This window comes from Dama dama, chromosome 5 (genome assembly GCF_033118175.1).
Source record: "Dama dama isolate Ldn47 chromosome 5, ASM3311817v1, whole genome shotgun sequence".
NCBI lineage: Eukaryota > Metazoa > Chordata > Mammalia > Artiodactyla > Cervidae > Dama > Dama dama.
The window spans coordinates 11735011-11751944 of NC_083685.1; the positions used below are offsets into that span (position 1 = coordinate 11735011).

Here is a 16934-nt window from a genome sequence, read left to right on the forward strand (position 1 = left end):
GTTCTTTATTGCGGCATAGGGGATCTAGTTCCCTGCTGCTGCTGCTAAGTCGCTTCAGTCGTGTCTGACTCTGTGCAACCCCATAGACGGCAGCCCACTAGGCTCCGCCGTCCCTGGGATTCTCCAGGCAAGAACACTGGAGTGGATTGCCATTTCCTTCTCCAATGCATGAAAGTGAAAAGGATCAAATCTGGGCCCCCTGCCTTGGAAGTGCAGAGTCTTAGCCACTGGACCAGCAGGAAGTCTCAAACCCTAGCTCTTTGGATTCCACATATTGTGATCTCTAAGCCAACATGGACTCTTTTCCCCCAGGCTTAAAGATCGTGAAATGAAGATACAGATACTATGGTTGAAAAAAAATCCACATGTGTGGATTCACGCAGTTCAAACCAGTGCTGTTCAGGGGTCAGCCATACTTGGTTTCCTTGACTGTGGATTGGTGATCATCATGAAGGTCTCCTTACGTGATGAGGGGATGAAAGGGCATGGTGGGTGTGAAATACCTAGCGTAGTGCCTAGGGTTAAGCCTTCCATATGTGTTAGATAGGTGCTAAGTCTGGAGGGGAAAGAAGTGGGAAGGGGACTATTTCATTTCCTTTTATTCTTCTGTGTTGCTGGAGAATTTTTCAACAACTGTGTTTTATATATATATATACATACATACATATATATAATATGCATATACATATATATGTATATATAAATTAGTTTACCGAACACCAGGTGACTTCCAGGGGGCTCAGTGGTAAACAACTCGCCTGCCAAGCAGGAGATTCAGAAAACTCAGGTTCAGTCTCAGTGACAGGAAGATCCCCTGGAGAAGGAAATGGCAACCCACTCCAGTATTCTTGCCTGGGGACTCCCATGGACAGTGGAGCCTGGGGGCTACAGTCCATGGGGTCGCAAAAGAGTCGGACACGACTGAGCACGCGCACGTTCACGCTCAGGTGGTTTAAAAACATTGAACTTCAAGCTGGGGGGAGCCGTCTCACAGGGAGGCCAAAAGTCCCTCCCTGGTCCCTCACGAGGGGCCCTCAAACCTCGGTTTGCCTGTCGGTTGCAGTAACGCAGCCTTTCCCCGTTCCCCCCGCAGCTGGAGCCGGACGGACTGTTGGTGTGGGTCTTGGCCGGCACCCTGGGCCTCAGCCTCGTCTGTTCCTTGGTCTTGGTCCCGCTGCAGTGCTTCCAGCTGAGCCGAGTTTACGGCTGCTGCCTGCTCCTCCTCTACCTGACCTTCCTCGTGGTGGCCTTGCTCACTGAATTTGGAGTGATTCACTTGAAAACTGTGTGAGTGAAGCTGCGTCAGGGTCCGCCTGGTGGTCAGGAGGTGTCACTGCAGGCGGTGAGACGGAGGATGAAGTGCCTTCTGCAGAACCCCGCGTGCGCGGCCCTGACCGTGAATGGTGGGGTGGGCTCCTGGGGGCCGCGCTCTCTGCCAAAGATTCCAGGTCACTGCAGTGCGCAGTGAGGACAGTCAAACCTCGTTTCTGGGACTGTGGCGATGGGGCTTCCCTGTGGACAGAGTCCCGGGCAGAAGGTGGAAGACTTCCTTGCATTACCTCCAGAGCCTCTTTTGAAGGTCAGGGTCTGGGTCAAAGGGGAAGCCTGGGTGCCTTCCAGGCTGGTTCGGGAAGACCCCAAAGAGTTCAGGGCTGGAGGCGGTTAGTCTCCCCTTGCTGCCTTCCTGCAATGTGTCTCAGGGTCAGAGGGCTGCCAAACCAGGGTTTAGGGAATCAGGGTGACTTGGACCTTGGCAGATAGCCCATGTCGGGTCAGCACAGAAAGCGTTCTGAGTTTTGGAGCTGCACCGTCCAGCAGAAATAGGAGACATGACCCTAATTGTGAATTTCTGAGTCGCCATGCTAATAAAGCCAAAAGAAAAAGGTGAAATTAATCACAATATGTATTGCTCCACAATAGCAGCCAGTGGCAATGGCCCATCAGCGGCTCCACATTGGATGGTGCAGCTCCAGGCTCTGCCTCTAGAACTGTCTGCGGCTTCAGTGGTTTCCCTATCTGCGAAACAGGAGTCGGTTTGACAGTGCCCTTTGCCTACCTCACGGGGAGCCCTGGGCTGGGGTTCCCCTGCCTGCAAGCTCTGGGAGGGTGGTGAGCACTCCCGGGTGCCTTCCTGCTGGCAGCCAGTGACCCCCCTTTTTAAGAAGCCGCTTTTCCATTTGCTCGATGCCTTAGGCCAGCAGTAAAGGGATTCGACTGTCTTTTCTTCCAATGAACGTAATTATTAAATATTTCAAGGATACAGAAAAGAATGTATACCCAGCTGTTACTAGTTCTTCTTAACCCGGGCCAGGGTGACGTGGGGTTGGTTCCAGGGCCGAAGGTTCTTGGGCCTGATGGATCTGGACTTTGTGGCGCGTCTAGGGGTGGGGCTGAGGTGGTATCCCCGCTCTCCACGATCATGGAGGCCCCCGAGTGGTGCCTGCTGGAAGTCACAAGGCGGCAGCCACACGTACAAAGCGGAGGCTCTTTATTAATATGCCAGAAATCCGCAGACATGGTGGGTTTTCTCGGTTACAAATTGCCGACGTACAAAACCTTACAGCGTCGTTCCCGCTACCGATACAAAATGATTGTCACGTGGTGTGGAGTAAGGCTGGGTTAGGTAGGGGAGGGAAGCGAGGAGGAGGGGCTGGAGGGCGTCCCCCTCCCAGAGCTGGGTCGGGGCACAGGGCCCTCGGACGCTGACAGGCGGTGGGGCACCCAGGGCAGGCCCGCGCGTCCTGTGTCAGCGTCACTGAGCTGATGTGGGAGGTGAGAGCGCATCCGAGCTGGGGGAGCTCACAGCCCTGGGTGACACCCGCTCCCTGCTCGATGGCCCATGTGCAAGTTGGAGGGTCCACCTGGGGTCCACCCCAGTGACCCCACGGGGGCAGCTGTCCTTAGGCTCAGTGATGAGGGAGCCCGCCAGTGGGCTGGAGTCTGGGCCATCGGCGCTGTTACCACTTGGCTTCCGTCCTGTCCCTGACTAAAAACAGGGCTTTTCGCAGGACAGGGTTGGGAAGCCTGGACTTAACCCCACTCTTCCTGGTAGCAGCCGTCACCCCGGCGGTGGGGGGGTGGGCGGTGCACTCAGCCTCCCTGGCACCCCTTTTCTGAGGGCAGATACTGAGGTCGGAGGACTCATGCCCTCCTTTCAAGGCTGCCCCTTGCCTCCTGCTTCCAGAATGCCCATTTCAATACACAAAAGCTAAAAGGCACCCAGTTGTGCAAATAAAGTTCCTTCTCTGGAGCAGGGAAGGGGTCCAGGCCTGGGCCTGGTGTCAAGCTGCCCGTGGCAGCCCGTCGCTCCCCAGAGATCAGGAGGACAACATCTGTCTCCTGATTCCTGGTGGAAACCTCAGTGGTTCTTAGTGATTTGTTTCCCTAAAGGACTGTGCTTTAAAAAAAAAAAAAAAAATCACCACTCCTCCCCTGATGAGGGGCAGAGCTAGGGGATGCTGGCTCTAGTGATCAGCCCAACCGAGGGCTGCAGTCGAGAAGACTTGGCCATGGAGATGGGGTAGGGGAGCTGGGTCCTGTCTCGCTGGAAAGGGAACAAGGGGAGGGCGGAGTCTCTGCACCCCCCCCCGCCCCACGGCCGCCACCTTCCTAGCTCACAGAGGCCCGTGGAGGCAGCTGGAGAGCTGGGGTTGGAGCAGGATGCCCAGTGGGGGCTCTTCCCCCGGCCCCGTCGTCCCTGCATGCTGCCTCCCGCAGCTGCACCGCTGCTAACCCCGCCCTGCCGTGCATTCACGCCCCAGCGGCGCTCCGACCTCAGAGGACTCACCCAAGGTCCCCGGGAAACTGAGAGGCCATCTGAACCTCCTCCCGGGAGGGGGAGACCTTGGAGTGAGCCGAGTCCCCACTCCCACCTCAGTCAAGTCCACGGGGAGTGACTCGCTCAAGCTGAGGGCAGAGCCGGCCAAGGGGACCAACGAGTTAGGTGGCTGTGGACAACCTGAGGTCAGCCTCCATGCCTTTTGTTCCCGTTTCCAGAGAACACACATGTGTGAATGACTTGCTATGGTCTTTGGCAGAATCCTGAATTAACCAAAATATCTTTTTGCTTGAACAGGACAATCCCAAGGCAAAGGGATTTAAGGAGAAAGCCCATTCACTTTAGGACTTTGTCTGGGGTGGTAGCCACCGGCCTGGCCTCTGGCCTGTTCTCCTCCTATGGGCCATCTTAGAAGCATTTTCAGCAACAAGGGTTGAAACTTAACGGTAGGTGCAAAGGCTCATGGAGTCAGGATACAGCATCTCTGGCCACCTGGCGCTGGCTGAGATCTGACCACGCGGAGTACCCACGGTCCCGGATCACACGTTCCGGTAGGTGCTTGCTGGGTACTGGTTTCCCAGGGAACACCCATTCCATGATCATCACATCTGGAGACATACCAACCCGAGGATGTGGGCTCTTTCCTTCCTAAGTGGTTTTGTCCCCAAAGCAGGACACAGGAGCCCTGGGCCGGAGGCCACAGGGCAGATCAGTGGGGAGGCTGCCAGGTGGGGAAGGATTCTGAGAGCAGTGTCAGGAAGATGGCGTGGACAGGCACCTGGGCCCACTGTGAAGGCCAGCCCTACAGAGATCGGCAGGTCCATTCAAGTGCTCTTGCGAAGAGGCCTTCATGTTAAGAGCCACTCTTGGTGGCCTGACCGCCCCCAAGACGAAGCTGACTTCCAGGGTTAAATAGGGTTAAGGCGGTTATAAACCAAACCCCATCTTGTCGGCCTTTTTCTCCTTTCTGTATATAAATATGTGCATATATATATATGGATGTGTATATATGTATAACATATACATATATACACATACATTACTTTGATACATTGTAGTAAAATAATACTATTGTGTTATTGCATAGAAGAGATGGCTTTTGCAGGCTGGGCTTAGGTGATGGTCTGGGAGCGCTGGCGGCTGCCTGGAGATTGCTGGGCGGCAGGGACCACGCAGCTGCTGAACTGTCGCTGTTGTTTCTCCTGCTTGCGGGCGTGTTCCTCGTACCACTCCTAAAGCGAGAGAGCACTAAAGCAGTGCTGAGTAGGTCCCCGCCCCAGTCCTGCCAGCTAACCCCAGCCTGACGGGGGTCACCCAGGCCAGGCAGCTCTGGGCCCTCCGCCTGCTGTGGGTGGCCGGAGGGAGTCTGCTGCCAGCACCACCCAACTGGGACTGAAAACACCACCCCTACCCCATACCTGCTGGGACGGCTGACTGTTCCCCTAAGTGGGAAAATTACTGAGCAGTCTTTCCCTTTCTAATTAGAGGTGTGCAAACCTCCTTGTCCAGCATGCTTTGCACAGTCCTCTTTGTAAACGAGGCCCAGGTAGTAGTAATCACCCTTTACTTGTGAACATAATCTGTGTGGTTCACAAAGGGATGTACCCCCGCCAACCCTCCATGGTATGTATCCCCTTTGAGCTGGGTATCCTTATATTACACCCGAAAAACCTGGAGCTCATAAGTTGTATAAAGTCGTGTGACGTTTCAGTGCACCTCCTAACTCCCCTCTTTGAGGAGGCTGGTCCTGGCAAGTGGGCCAGGGCGCCCCACCTCCCAGGCTCCCTCTGCCCTGTGTGTGTCCTCCTCGGTGCTGGCTCACAGGATGAGAATGAGATGAGGTCAGTGACATGTGGAAGAGCAGAGAGGGGGGCCACCTAATGCTTCAAGGGTTCAAGGCTGAGCCCCGAAGCACCCCTACCCGAGTCCCAGACACCACTGGTGGTGGTTCCAACAGATAATCCCACAGCTCCCCACCGAGCACTCCCCACAACTCAAGACGGAGACTGGAGATCAGCCCCCACCTGGTAGTGGGGAGGACTCCAGGGTAGGAGGAGATTGCAGCGCATTTGGGGTGCTCCTACCTTAATCTCCTCTTGGTACATCTTTAGGCTCAGGTCACTTTTGGTCCTTGATCTCCGTCCCAGAAACGCTACGGTATTTTGCTAGGGAAGAATGGAGAGGTTACAGGGACCCGCCTGAGTCTGGGCCCTGGTGCCCAGCTTCAGCAGGCCTCACCTGCTCCTCTGGCTTCTGCAAAGGTGCCCCCCCCCCCCCACCAAAGAAAAAGTCACTAAAACTTGTGGGGACAGGGGCCTTCCCTGGTGGTCCAGTGATTAAGCTGGAGAAGGAAATGGCAACCCACTCCAGTATTCTTGCTGGGAGAATCCCATGGACAGAGGAGCCTGGCAGGCTACAGTCCATGGGCCTGCAAAGAGTTGGACATGACTGAGCAACTAAACAACCAGTGGCTAAGAATCCATCTTCCAATGCAGGGGATGTGGGTTTGATCTTTGGTTGGGGAACTGAGATCTCACATGCCTCGGGGCAACCAAGTCTGTATGTCACAACTAAGGCCCAGCACAGCCACACACACACACTTGAGGGGATGGACAGCGGGGGAGGGCTTGCACTAAGCTCCTTTGGACGAGGCCCTGGGGCTCCCCACCTCGTATCTGTCCATCTGGGAGAGGATCTTGAGCAGCTGAGCGATGTCTGAGTTGGCTCCCTCTGCCTCCCGGTAGAGCTTCAGAACTGCAACCAGCTCGTCTTTGGAGAGCTCCTTCTCCAGGGTGATGCCACCGTCCACTGCGGGAGGGGAGGGCGGCGGTGGGAGGTTGCCTGGCATGGCCTGGTTTAGCCAGCCTCCCTGCTGCCCCTATGGGGAGCTTAAGGTTCCCTGGATCTGCAGGATACAACCCCCACGTCGCCCCCACCATCTAGCACTCCCGTCCCTCCCCTTTCCTGCCCTTCACAGGTGCTGTGAGGAGCGCTGCTCAGGCCAGCAGCGTACAGGGGACAGGCTGTCCCCAAGCCAAAAGAAAACGATTAGGTAGCCTGAGAGGACAGAGATTTGGAAACAAGTAGCAGCAGGGATGTGGCGGTTTTGATGGAGAATCTGGAAAGAACAGAGGATCAGTACACAGAAAGCTACGCAACCCGGGAAAAGGGAGGCAGTCACTGGAGCCAGGGGCCTGTCAAGTTGCTATGGGCTCTGCAGCCCACAGTATTTACAGCGTTTAAAATCAAGAACCAGAGGACAAACATGTTTAGGAACACAGGGACGGTAACTGAAACAAACAGCTAAGGGGTGAGCAGACTAGCAGATGATGGGACAGAGGGCTGCTAGAGTCACAGGCGGCCTGTGGTTTTTCTTGATCTCTGACCTGTATTGTTCTGGTTTTTAAGATGAGATCCTGGGCATTTTTTTGGTCATTAAGTATTTGAAAATAATGCAAATAAGAGGTCAAGAAAGATGAGCCAGACTGGTAAGCAGTACTGCCAGGAGACTGGACATCCAGACAGCTGAAAAGCTGACAGCTGGACAGACAGAAGCGCAGCAGGTGGCAGACACCTGCACTGACCTTCTGAGTCCTGGTTCTTGCGGCTGTAGTTCATTCGGAAGACAAAGGCTTCGAGGATGAAGGCCACGATGATGGTCATCACCACCTGGCCAGGCGCAGGGAGAGGAGGAGAGAGGAATGGGGCGCTGTGAGTTTCGGTGGGGCCCCAGAGCCCAGCCAGATATGTCCCCGGCCCCCTCCTCCCAGAGCTGCGCCCAGTGAGGAGGCGGCTTGTGAGGACAGGACGGCGGGCACTCTGCAGCCCCCAACCTACCATGGTCACGATGTAGAAGGTCATGAAGTAGAGGCGGCTCCAGTGCGAGGTCTGGGAGGTGACACCTTCCTGCGGACGGAGGGAAGCAGGTGGTGAGCGAGCGCTGGGGGCCGGGATGCGCTGTCTACGCAGCCTTCTCCATGGCCCCCGCTCTTTGCAAACCCTTCCTGCTCTGCCTTCAGTTGTGCAGACAAAGGAGGCGAACCTGGCTCCTTGAGTATAAAAGCTCCCCTGTGCTCCTTAGGCCTGGACGCCTCCCCGCCCAGAGCTAATGGTTCAGGACTAATGCAGGCAGCCTTTGGAAGTATTTAAGGGCTGGGAAAAACCAACCAAGCACCTTGGCCACACTGTTCCTTGATTGGCAAGTTCCACCCCCCCCCCCCACCCCCACCAGTGGTGGGAGCAGCACAGAGACCAGAGGCTGCCTGGCCTCTCCTGGCTGGTGAGGGATGTGCAGAGAGGGTGGGGAGCAAGGCCACGTTCAGCTAATGGTGGGGTGGCCCCTGGATTCAGCCCATATCCTGGTCTTCCCGCAGAACCCCACCCCCTGCGGGGGATAGGAGAGCAAAGCACCCCATGCTGGGCTGGGTGAGGGGAGACCTGGCCACAGAGAATGGTGGGCAAACACCCCCAGGAGCTGACAGGGAGGTCCTTACCATGATGATGTACCAGTTGTTGACGACCGTGAGCTCGAACAAGGTCACTGCCAAACAAAAGGGAGACACAGAAGCATCTTAATCAGACCCGCTTTTGCAGAGTGGGGTCAGTGGCCTCTCTCCACCTATCCTGGGTACCATGCACCTGTCTGCCAGGCTGGGCTGTGCGCTCCACAGAGAGTGGCCAAGACCCTTCCAGAGCGCCCACCCCATGGGAAGTGGTCCCATCTTGGCCTGGCCTCAAAAGCATGCGTCTTTTGCCTCAGCAGCTCGAGATGCTGGGGTGGGGACCAGGGCTGGGGTGAGGATGCTGAGGAAGAGCCCCCCAGACCTTCCTCGGTCTAGGATGTCATGAGGGGATGCTCTGAGAAAGCTGCGTCTGGCAAGGCCCCTTCCCTCCATGGCCCCCTGCCCTCCCAGCTTCTCCGTGGAAGCCGGGAGCAGAGCTGTGTGGGCCTGGCCTGGGTGGTGCAGGGCACTGTGGCTGGGGCCTGCCCCACATCAGGCTGTACCCCTCCCAGCCAGGCATGAAGCTCTGCTGCTCCCCGATGCTGAGAAAGGAACAGGAGATGCAGTAAAACCTGGTGACCGAGTGAGCCCTGGGGTCTGGCCTGGGCTGCACCCCCAAGCTGGGCAAAGCAGAGGCTCCTTGGGGGCCAGACCAGACTCGAGCGACTGTGGCAAACACCCTGGGAAGGGGGAGGCCTCAGCCAGCCCCACTCCCCGGTACCTGGGACCTGTGGGTGCCACGGCCCGCCTGCGCTTCCTGCACTCACCAAAGCTGTTCAAAATGTTGTCGAAATTGTTGAGATAGTAGTAGCCCTCCTCCACGACGGTCCTGTTGCCCACAGTGTGGTTCAGCCAGCGGTAGGCGTCTGCCACTGTGCTTGTACTGGCCGGGGAGACAGGGGTGGGGGGAAGGTCACAAGACAACTGGTCACCTCGACAGAGGACAGAAAATTTAAACAAACCAAGGTCTGACCAAGGAGCATCCGGCCTGGACCAGCCTGGTTTCCTGCCCAGCACCCCCCGCCCCCCCAGCCCCCGGCTCTCTTGCCTGTCTTCCTATCTCAAGGGGAGTCCCCAGGGTGCTGGTGGGAACCCCCGGACTCGCCCCCACATCCTCCTCCACTTGGCATTTCTCTGCTGCCAGCTGAGACCTCCCTCTCAGCAGCTGGAGGAGGGGGAAGACAGTGCGTCCTCTAGGCAACTGCCCCATCCCTGTCCCCACGCCCGCCAGTCTGGGGTGTGCTCTGGAGGCCAGGTGCCAGCAGAGCCTGGAGAGAGGCCCCCTCCTCACGGGGCTCCCCCAGCACCTGCTGAGGCGTTGTATTCTCTCCTGTTCCAATCAGTTGCTCCTGTTCTGAGAGCTTACTTGCTACTTCCCTTCCAGCCTTTTATGGCTCATCTGCTGTAACTCACGCTGATGGTTTGACATGTTTGGTCCTTGGGCCCCTGAGGAGCTTGTTCGGAGGGCAGCATCCTGACAGGGTAGGGTCTGGAGTTTGCACTTTTAAGCAGCTGCCCTGGGGGTTCTGGTGTGCCCTAAGATCTGTGACCCACCGCTATGGGCTCTGGTTCTGAGCCCAACACACTGCCGGTGTCTCTGGGACCTTTATCTATCAGAGCTTGAAGCTACAAGGATGGATTCTAAAGAGAATCCTGGATGCACCATGGGGGCCTGGGAGGAAGGAAGGGATCACGGGAGGTTGTGTTCCCCGCTCTGTCCTTCCCGTGTGTGTCTGTCTCATCCTGTCAGGCCACCCCTAGCTGACCTGTCTGCCTGGGGCCCCGGCCACCCCGGAGACAAGTAGGAGGAAGCCACGGGCCCCTGGCCCGCAGTCCAGCAGTGGAGCAGCCTCCAGTGTTCAGTGTGAAGGGAAAGCTGACGGAGGCCTGGTGGGAGAGAGGCTCCCAGAGCCTGCCTGGGGAACAGGGCGACTGGCTCAATGTCCTCGCTACAGGGAGGCCCCTCCCCTAGCTGCTGCACTGGACTGACAAGCCCTGGAAGCTCAGCACGGGATCCCAGGGCTGTAACGGGTGCGGTGGCTTCGGGAGTCGGGTCCCTGGGGAGTCACCTGGCTGTGCCAGTCCCGTCTGGGACCCTCCAGGAACGCAGGCTTCCCCCGGGGGGCCCCGGCCGTGAACTCACTTGCAGCAGTTGGGGTAGAGGATTCCACAGAAGAATTCCATGCCCACGATGGCGAAGGAGTAGTAGAAGATGAGCAGTGTGAGGCCCAGGCTGGGGAGGAGGGTCAGAGGGCACAGGGTGATCGAGGGCCCGGCGGGAGAGCCCAGCTTGCCCGGCAGCCCCAGCACCGCAGACCCCCGAGCTGACCGAGGGGAGACGCATGCTCCTAGCCAGGTGCGCCGGCTGGAGAGTGCCTGCAGGGGAGGGGGCCTCGGATTCAGGTCGGGGGGTGGAAGAACGGCTCGGGTGAGGACTCTCGCACCAGACGCCCCTCTACCAGCAATCCACCCCTTACCTGTGAAGGTAGACTCACAGGTGACCCTTACCTGTGAACGTAGACATAGGTGGTAAGTGAAGGTGACAGTTCCCTGCCCTCCCTATTCACTATCTCAGATGGCTCAGTGAAGACAAAGGGAGCCAGGGAGACCTGTGGTGGTCAGGACCTCGGGCTCCTTGAAGACCCATCAGACCCTCGATGTCCGTCCTTTCCGGGACTCCTCCTCACCCCGCCACAACCACCCACCCAGCTGCCCGCCCCGAGGGGGCACAAGCCTCATGGCGCCTGGCCCTGGGGGCCCACAGTCAGGGCTCTACCTGGCCATCCGGGGCAGCAGCTCAAACATGGTGTCCAGCACGTTGCGGTAACGCTGCTTCAGCTTAAACAACCTGAGCGAGGGAAGAGGGAGGCCGGCCGGGTCACTTACCAAAGCCGCAGCCCGGCCCATCCACTGCGCCAGGGCTCGGGGGGCAAGGCGGGCCTGGGGCCTCTCGGCCACCTGAGCGCCTCCTCTCCCCCAGAGTCGCCAGCTGGGCACTTGGCTTAGGTGACTGGTACCCTGGGAAGGGTGGTGGCGGTACCAGGACGTTGGGGGCGGGACGGGCTGGGCCCCCTCCGTGAAGGGGTTCAGGGCAAGACTCGGATGGCCGTGAATGGGCTCGCAGCTGGATGTTCTAGAGGAAAACGAGGCTTCAGAGGACACAAGGAGACCTCTTAACTGGTAAAGGACAACATCCATAGATTTCTACAGATGTGTGCTAGGTTCATACACTGGTGCCCGGGGGGAAAGCTGAGAGCAAGTGATGGTTTTTCTTGACAAGAGACTATGCCAGAAAATCATGACTGGGGCACGGTAGGGGCTCAAAGGGTCTTTCTGGACCCTCAGGGGGCTGTGGCTCCCTGGTTTGTGACTGAGCACATGGGTTTCTGTGGCTGCAGCTGATAACAGCACAGGCCAAGTTCACCAGAGCCCTGAGCCATGGTTCTCTTCCACGGTCAGAGGCAACGGGTCCCAAGATGTGAGCGGGGAGCAGTCTGCACAGGAGGACAAGGCCCCCAGCACCCCCAAGCACCAACCCCAGGAGCTCCTGCAGGGGCGAGCCACCTCTGACACCCGGCCGGTGAGCCCCTGGGCTCCGTCTGGTCACTGCCCGCCCACCAGACCATCCCTGCCGTCACCTCAGCAACTGGAGGGGACGCAGGACCACTATGAAGTAGAAGGGCTCCGTGTTGAAGGCCAGAGCCAGCAGTCCCAGGAAGGCAAAGGCTGTGACAGAGAAGTCGAACCTGGGGATGGGGAGGAAGGGAGGAGGAGAAGCTGTGGTCTGCTCAGCCCACCCCCGCCGAGGCTCCCCTACTCCAGGGAGACCCCCCACAACGGGTAAGGGACAACGTCCATAGGTTTCTACAGATGTGTACTCGTTTCCTATGGTGGTGGCCAGGGAAAGCTGAAAGCGAGGGAGGATTTTTCTTGACAAGAGACTCAGAAAATCAGGGCTGCGGTGTGGTAGGGGCTCAGAGGGTCCCCGTGGACCCTCAGAGGTTGTGGCGCTCTGGTTTATGACTCAGCACACATGATGGTTGGAGCCCACACACCAAACCACAGCAAAGGCGGCCGCAGGGCCCACAGCTGGCCAGCTTCCTGCTGCCGTCAGGTATCTTTGAGGCTGGCGTGGCTGGGCCTCTCAGTCAACGGCACACCCCGCGGGTCGGAAACCCCTTCCTGAAGGTCCCGCACTGGTCTCATGGCAGACACAGGATACACCAGTGCCCCTGGGGAAGGGACTTCGGGGTGGGACAGGACCAAAGCGGAGGCCCGCCTGGAGACCAGCTCCCCCCACGCAGGGTAGAGGACCCACCCCCCACCCCCCGCATATATTAAGGCCCTGCACCTGCCAACTGCAAGCGCACACCCTGCTGCTCTGCCCAGCTCCTCTCTACTTATTAACCTATTTCACTCTTAGGACCTGAGACCACGTGAGCGTGGCCTGACTTTGCAGGTGAGTTAACTTTCGTGGGCGGTGAGCGATCTCTCGGGGGTCTCTGAAACAGGGAGAGGGGCCTCCAGCTCAATGCTGAGCACACATCAGGCTGAGTGCCCCCTCCTCTGTGAGCGTTGTGGTTTCCAAGGAGGGGTGTGGGGTTCGGTGACTCAGAGCCAGCTGGCCTAAGGACCCCCAACAGGCCTCCTCCAGGAGGGACTGGTGGGGTTGTCCCAGGGAGGAAGATGAGGGCCTCCGGGGGTGCCCGGAGCCACAGGCAGAACCCCTCCAGAAGACAGAGACCCAAGCTGGCCTCGGACCTTCTGGTGGTGGGTGCAGAGGGAGAGGGCCCGTGGCTTTCATCAGAGTCTCTGACGTGGTTGAGACACATGTTCTGGGGACTTCCCTAGTGGTCCAGGGGCTAGGACTCCTCGCTCCCAAGGCAGGGGACCCAGGTTCGATCCCTGGTCAGGGAACAAGATCCCACGTGCCGCAACTAAAGAGTTAACACGCTGTGACTAGAGATCCCATGGGCAGCAAAGAATGAAGACGCTGGGCACCACAGCTAAGACCTGTCATGGTCAAATAAATAATCAAGGAGAGATACATGCTCTGTACTCACAGGTTCCATCCAGAGGACAGGTACTTGACGGGGCCCAGGCCGGCAACTTTCAGGAACAGCTCTACCGCATAGACTGTGTGCAGAAGGAGGCAATGAGCAGGGGCCCTGCTGCAGCCTCCCCCACACCTGGCCTGGCTCCTTTTCTCAGGACTCTCCTGAGGTCTGGTCGCGTGCGCTGTGGACACCCATGTCCCACCTGCGCCCCCAGTGAGAGTGTGGGCTCTGGGGCAGGACCTGGCCCAGATGCTGGCCAACCAGGGCTGCCTACTAACAAGACCAGCACGCAATCCTGCTGTCTGGGGGGTGCCAGGCCCTGCACTGGGTGCTTAGAGTTTAGAGGAAGACGGGGGAACGATGATGTTACACTGGGGGAGGTATTACATTTGAAACAATCAGGGGCCAGCCTGGATGTGATCTTGGCCTGCTTGAGAGGCGGAAGGAAGGTGGGAGTCACTGGAACATGATGAAAGGAGGAGGTGAAAGGGGAGCTGTGGAGGGGACTTCGGGTCACACGAGAGACACAGCCGGGAATGGACCCCCAGGGCTCTCTGACCCGAGTGTGTGCGCTGAATCCCTATGCTACTCTCAACTCCGCCGAAGACGCCAGAGGGCACTAATGAAGGCAGTCGAAGTCCTACTTTGTAAGAAGAATGAAAACAATTTAGGATGCGGCGTTCCTAGTTATGTCTAATGTTTAGACATGATGGGGGGAGAGGGGTGTGAGGGGATGAGTGCACTGGCAGACGAGACACCCAGGCAGAAGCCCAGGGGTAAAAGAGGGCGGGGGGTCCTGGGGAGCAGGATGCGTTCAGGGCGACAAGGTTGGGGGGCGGTGCTGGTGAGAGATGAGGCCTCAGATGCAGGCTGAAGGGGCCCCACGTGGCCCTATGAGTCACGCCCAGCACAGGGACTTGGTCTGGAGGGCAGTGGGCAACCACCAAAGAGTTTAAAATCGGGACAGGGGAGAATCAGACTATTTCTGCTTCCCGCCCCTGACGCTCCCCAGCTTTAAAGAAGAGCCGTGAGACCCTAACCCAAAAGGAGGTTCCAGCCAGTGGTGAGGACAAGCACATGAGCAAGGCCTTGCCAGAAACTTACTAGTCAGAAAGACGAGGTAACTCCACGGCACGTGCTTAGAGACGAAGTTCCCACCTGTAAGAGAAGCAGCAGGTGAAGAGGTGGGTGAGGGGCTTCCCTGGTGGTCCAGTGGTTAAGAATCTGCCTGCCAACGCAGGGGACATGGGTTCAATCCCTGGTCAGGAGAGATGCCACATGCAGGGGAGCAACTAAGCCTGTGCTCGAAAAGCCCAGGAACCGCAACTACCAAGCCCATGTGCCTAAAGCCCGCGCTCCACAAAAAGAGAAGCCACTGCAATGAGAAGCCTGTGCGCCGCAACGGAGATAAGCCCCTACTCTCCACAACTAGAGAAAACCCGCACCCAGCAACAAAGACCCAGCATAGTTGCAAATAAATAAATAATCTTTAAAAAAACAAAAACAAAAACAAAAACAGGTGGGCCAGGTGCGCCCACAGGCCAGGCCGGTCCCCTTGCTGGGCTCACCTTTCAGCATGAAGGTCTCCACAAGCATCCAGACCCCGTTGACGGCCACCACCAAATCTGCAACAGACAGGCTCATGAGAGAGAGAGCACAGGTGGGTGTGGAAATCCACAGGTCACAGCTGCAGCCCCTGCTTAGTTTATAGGCAACTCTGAGAGAATGCAGGGCGTCTCCGTGTACACCCAGATAACAGGTGACTTCCTGCTTAAGGCTGCTACCATGAGCTACATCAACCAGTGGTTTCACTTAGAAAACAGCTACAGATTCCTGAAGACAGGCTCTGTGTCACTGTAGGGATACCAGTTAAGATGCTCCAGGACAGTAGACACTAACACAACACTGTAAAGCAACTAGACCATTTTAATTGATAAAAATCTAAAAACCTGTTTCCATAAAACCTGCAGCTTATTCCAGGGTGATGTATAAGATGGACCACACACAAAGGGTTTGAGTACTGACATCTGTTTTTCCCTACAGACATCTGATCCTTCAATGACACCAGGAACTAATTAGCAAAATTGCACATGCACTTGGCCTTTCGTCTAGCAATCCCACTTACAGGATCCACCCCAATGAGACACTGGCAAAAACAGAATGACGTATGCTGAAAGCTATTTACTGAAGAGCTATTTGTGATTGCAAAGAAACTGGAAACAACCTAAATGATGGACAGGAGGCTGGATGAGTAAACTATGATACATTCATGAAATGGTATACTGTCAACTATAAATCTTAATTATGTTGAACTGGTTCATAGGGCTTTTCAGGTCTACTATATCCTTCTACTTTTCTATCTATATCACTAAATTTTTGAAGAGTTTGATATTGAAACTCCAACTAAAAACCTTAATGTATCTACTTAATTTTCATATATAATGTAATATATAATGGAACCATACATAACTCTGTTCTGTATTTTCCAAGTCTCCCGTAAATGTGTTATCATACTTTCACAATTTAAAAAAAAAAAAAAAACACTCATGAAGTACATGTATAATATCCATAGAAAAGAAAGAAAAAAATGATCATCAGCAATTAGACAGTTAAATATTTAAAAAATGAAGAACATCTCTATGTATTAATAAGATGTGGTCTCTAGAACATATTGTTAACTGAAAAAAGCAAAGTTGAAAAAAGTGTATAAACTGTGCTAGTTTATTTAAGACAGGAAAGTGTGCATATATGCATCTACTTATAGTTTTTAAAAAGGGAAGGATAAAGTATAATAAAAGTTACCCAGTGGGGGAGGTGACAGGATTAAATGAGACTTCCTTGAATATATTTTGTCTGGTAGATGTGACTTGTAATCATATATATATATATATATATTTTTTTTACATAATTATAAAGCAAAATTAAATGTAAAAAGCCATCTCTAAAATAATGTTTAAATGCTCTATCATTTCATTTTATTTTGGCCGTGCCACGCAGCATGTGGGATCCCAGTTCCCCCAACCATGGATCAAACCCCCGCCCCCTGCAGTGGGAGCACAGAGTCTTAACACCCCTGGGCCGCCAGGGAAGTCCCCTAAAATTTTTTTTAATAAAAAATGAAATAAATGGTACTGATGAACCTATTTGCAGGGAAGGAATGGAGATGCAAATGTAGAGAATGGACTTGTGGACAGAGTGGGGGAGGGAGACAGTGGGACCAATGGAGAAAGAACAACATATATACATTGTCGTATAAAGTAGATCCTGGTGAGAAGTTGCTATAGAACACAAGAGAGCCCAGTCTGGTGCTCTATGATGACCTAAAGGGGTGGTACACTGGGGCGGGGAGACGGAAGCTCAAGTGGGAGGGGATATATGTATAATTATGGCTGATTCGTGTTATTGTAAGGCAGAAACCAACACAACATTGGAAAAATTTAAAAAAAAATTTTTTTGAAATAAAAAAATGAAATAAATCTTAAACATGCATCTAGATGGTGACATACCCACATGGAGAAAAACTATTCCAGGTGACCTTAAGACATAGTCATCTAAATGTTTATCCCTGCGGTGGTGTTTCTAACAATTTTAATGGTT

The 16934-nt window shown here is 55.5% G+C and overlaps 2 protein-coding genes across 9 annotated transcripts in view; one reads left to right on the forward strand and one right to left on the reverse strand.

Moving 5' to 3' along the window:
• Window positions 1–2280, forward strand: part of SLC8B1 (solute carrier family 8 member B1) — a 29165-nt gene extending 26885 nt beyond the window's left edge. For both annotated transcript variants that reach the window (XM_061141829.1, XM_061141828.1), the window contains one exon: window positions 1094–2280. In XM_061141829.1, the coding sequence (XP_060997812.1) occupies window positions 1094–1260 (167 nt within the window). In that variant the 3' untranslated portion in view covers window positions 1261–2280. The remainder of the gene's footprint in view (window positions 1–1093) is intronic.
• Window positions 2281–2471: 191 nt separating this feature from the next.
• TPCN1 (two pore segment channel 1) overlaps window positions 2472–16934 on the reverse strand; it is a 71029-nt gene continuing 56566 nt past the window's right edge. For all 7 annotated transcript variants that reach the window (XM_061141819.1, XM_061141818.1, XM_061141822.1 and 4 more), the window contains 13 exons: window positions 14906–14962; window positions 14442–14495; window positions 13344–13416; window positions 11919–12026; window positions 11057–11128; window positions 10424–10513; window positions 9048–9163; window positions 8272–8318; window positions 7616–7684; window positions 7363–7447; window positions 6447–6586; window positions 5863–5943; window positions 2472–5010 (listed from right to left, as the gene is read on the reverse strand). In XM_061141819.1, the coding sequence (XP_060997802.1) occupies window positions 4891–5010; window positions 5863–5943; window positions 6447–6586; window positions 7363–7447; window positions 7616–7684; window positions 8272–8318; window positions 9048–9163; window positions 10424–10513; window positions 11057–11128; window positions 11919–12026; window positions 13344–13416; window positions 14442–14495; window positions 14906–14962 (1112 nt within the window). In that variant the 3' untranslated portion in view covers window positions 2472–4890. The remainder of the gene's footprint in view (window positions 5011–5862; window positions 5944–6446; window positions 6587–7362; window positions 7448–7615; window positions 7685–8271; window positions 8319–9047; window positions 9164–10423; window positions 10514–11056; window positions 11129–11918; window positions 12027–13343; window positions 13417–14441; window positions 14496–14905; window positions 14963–16934) is intronic.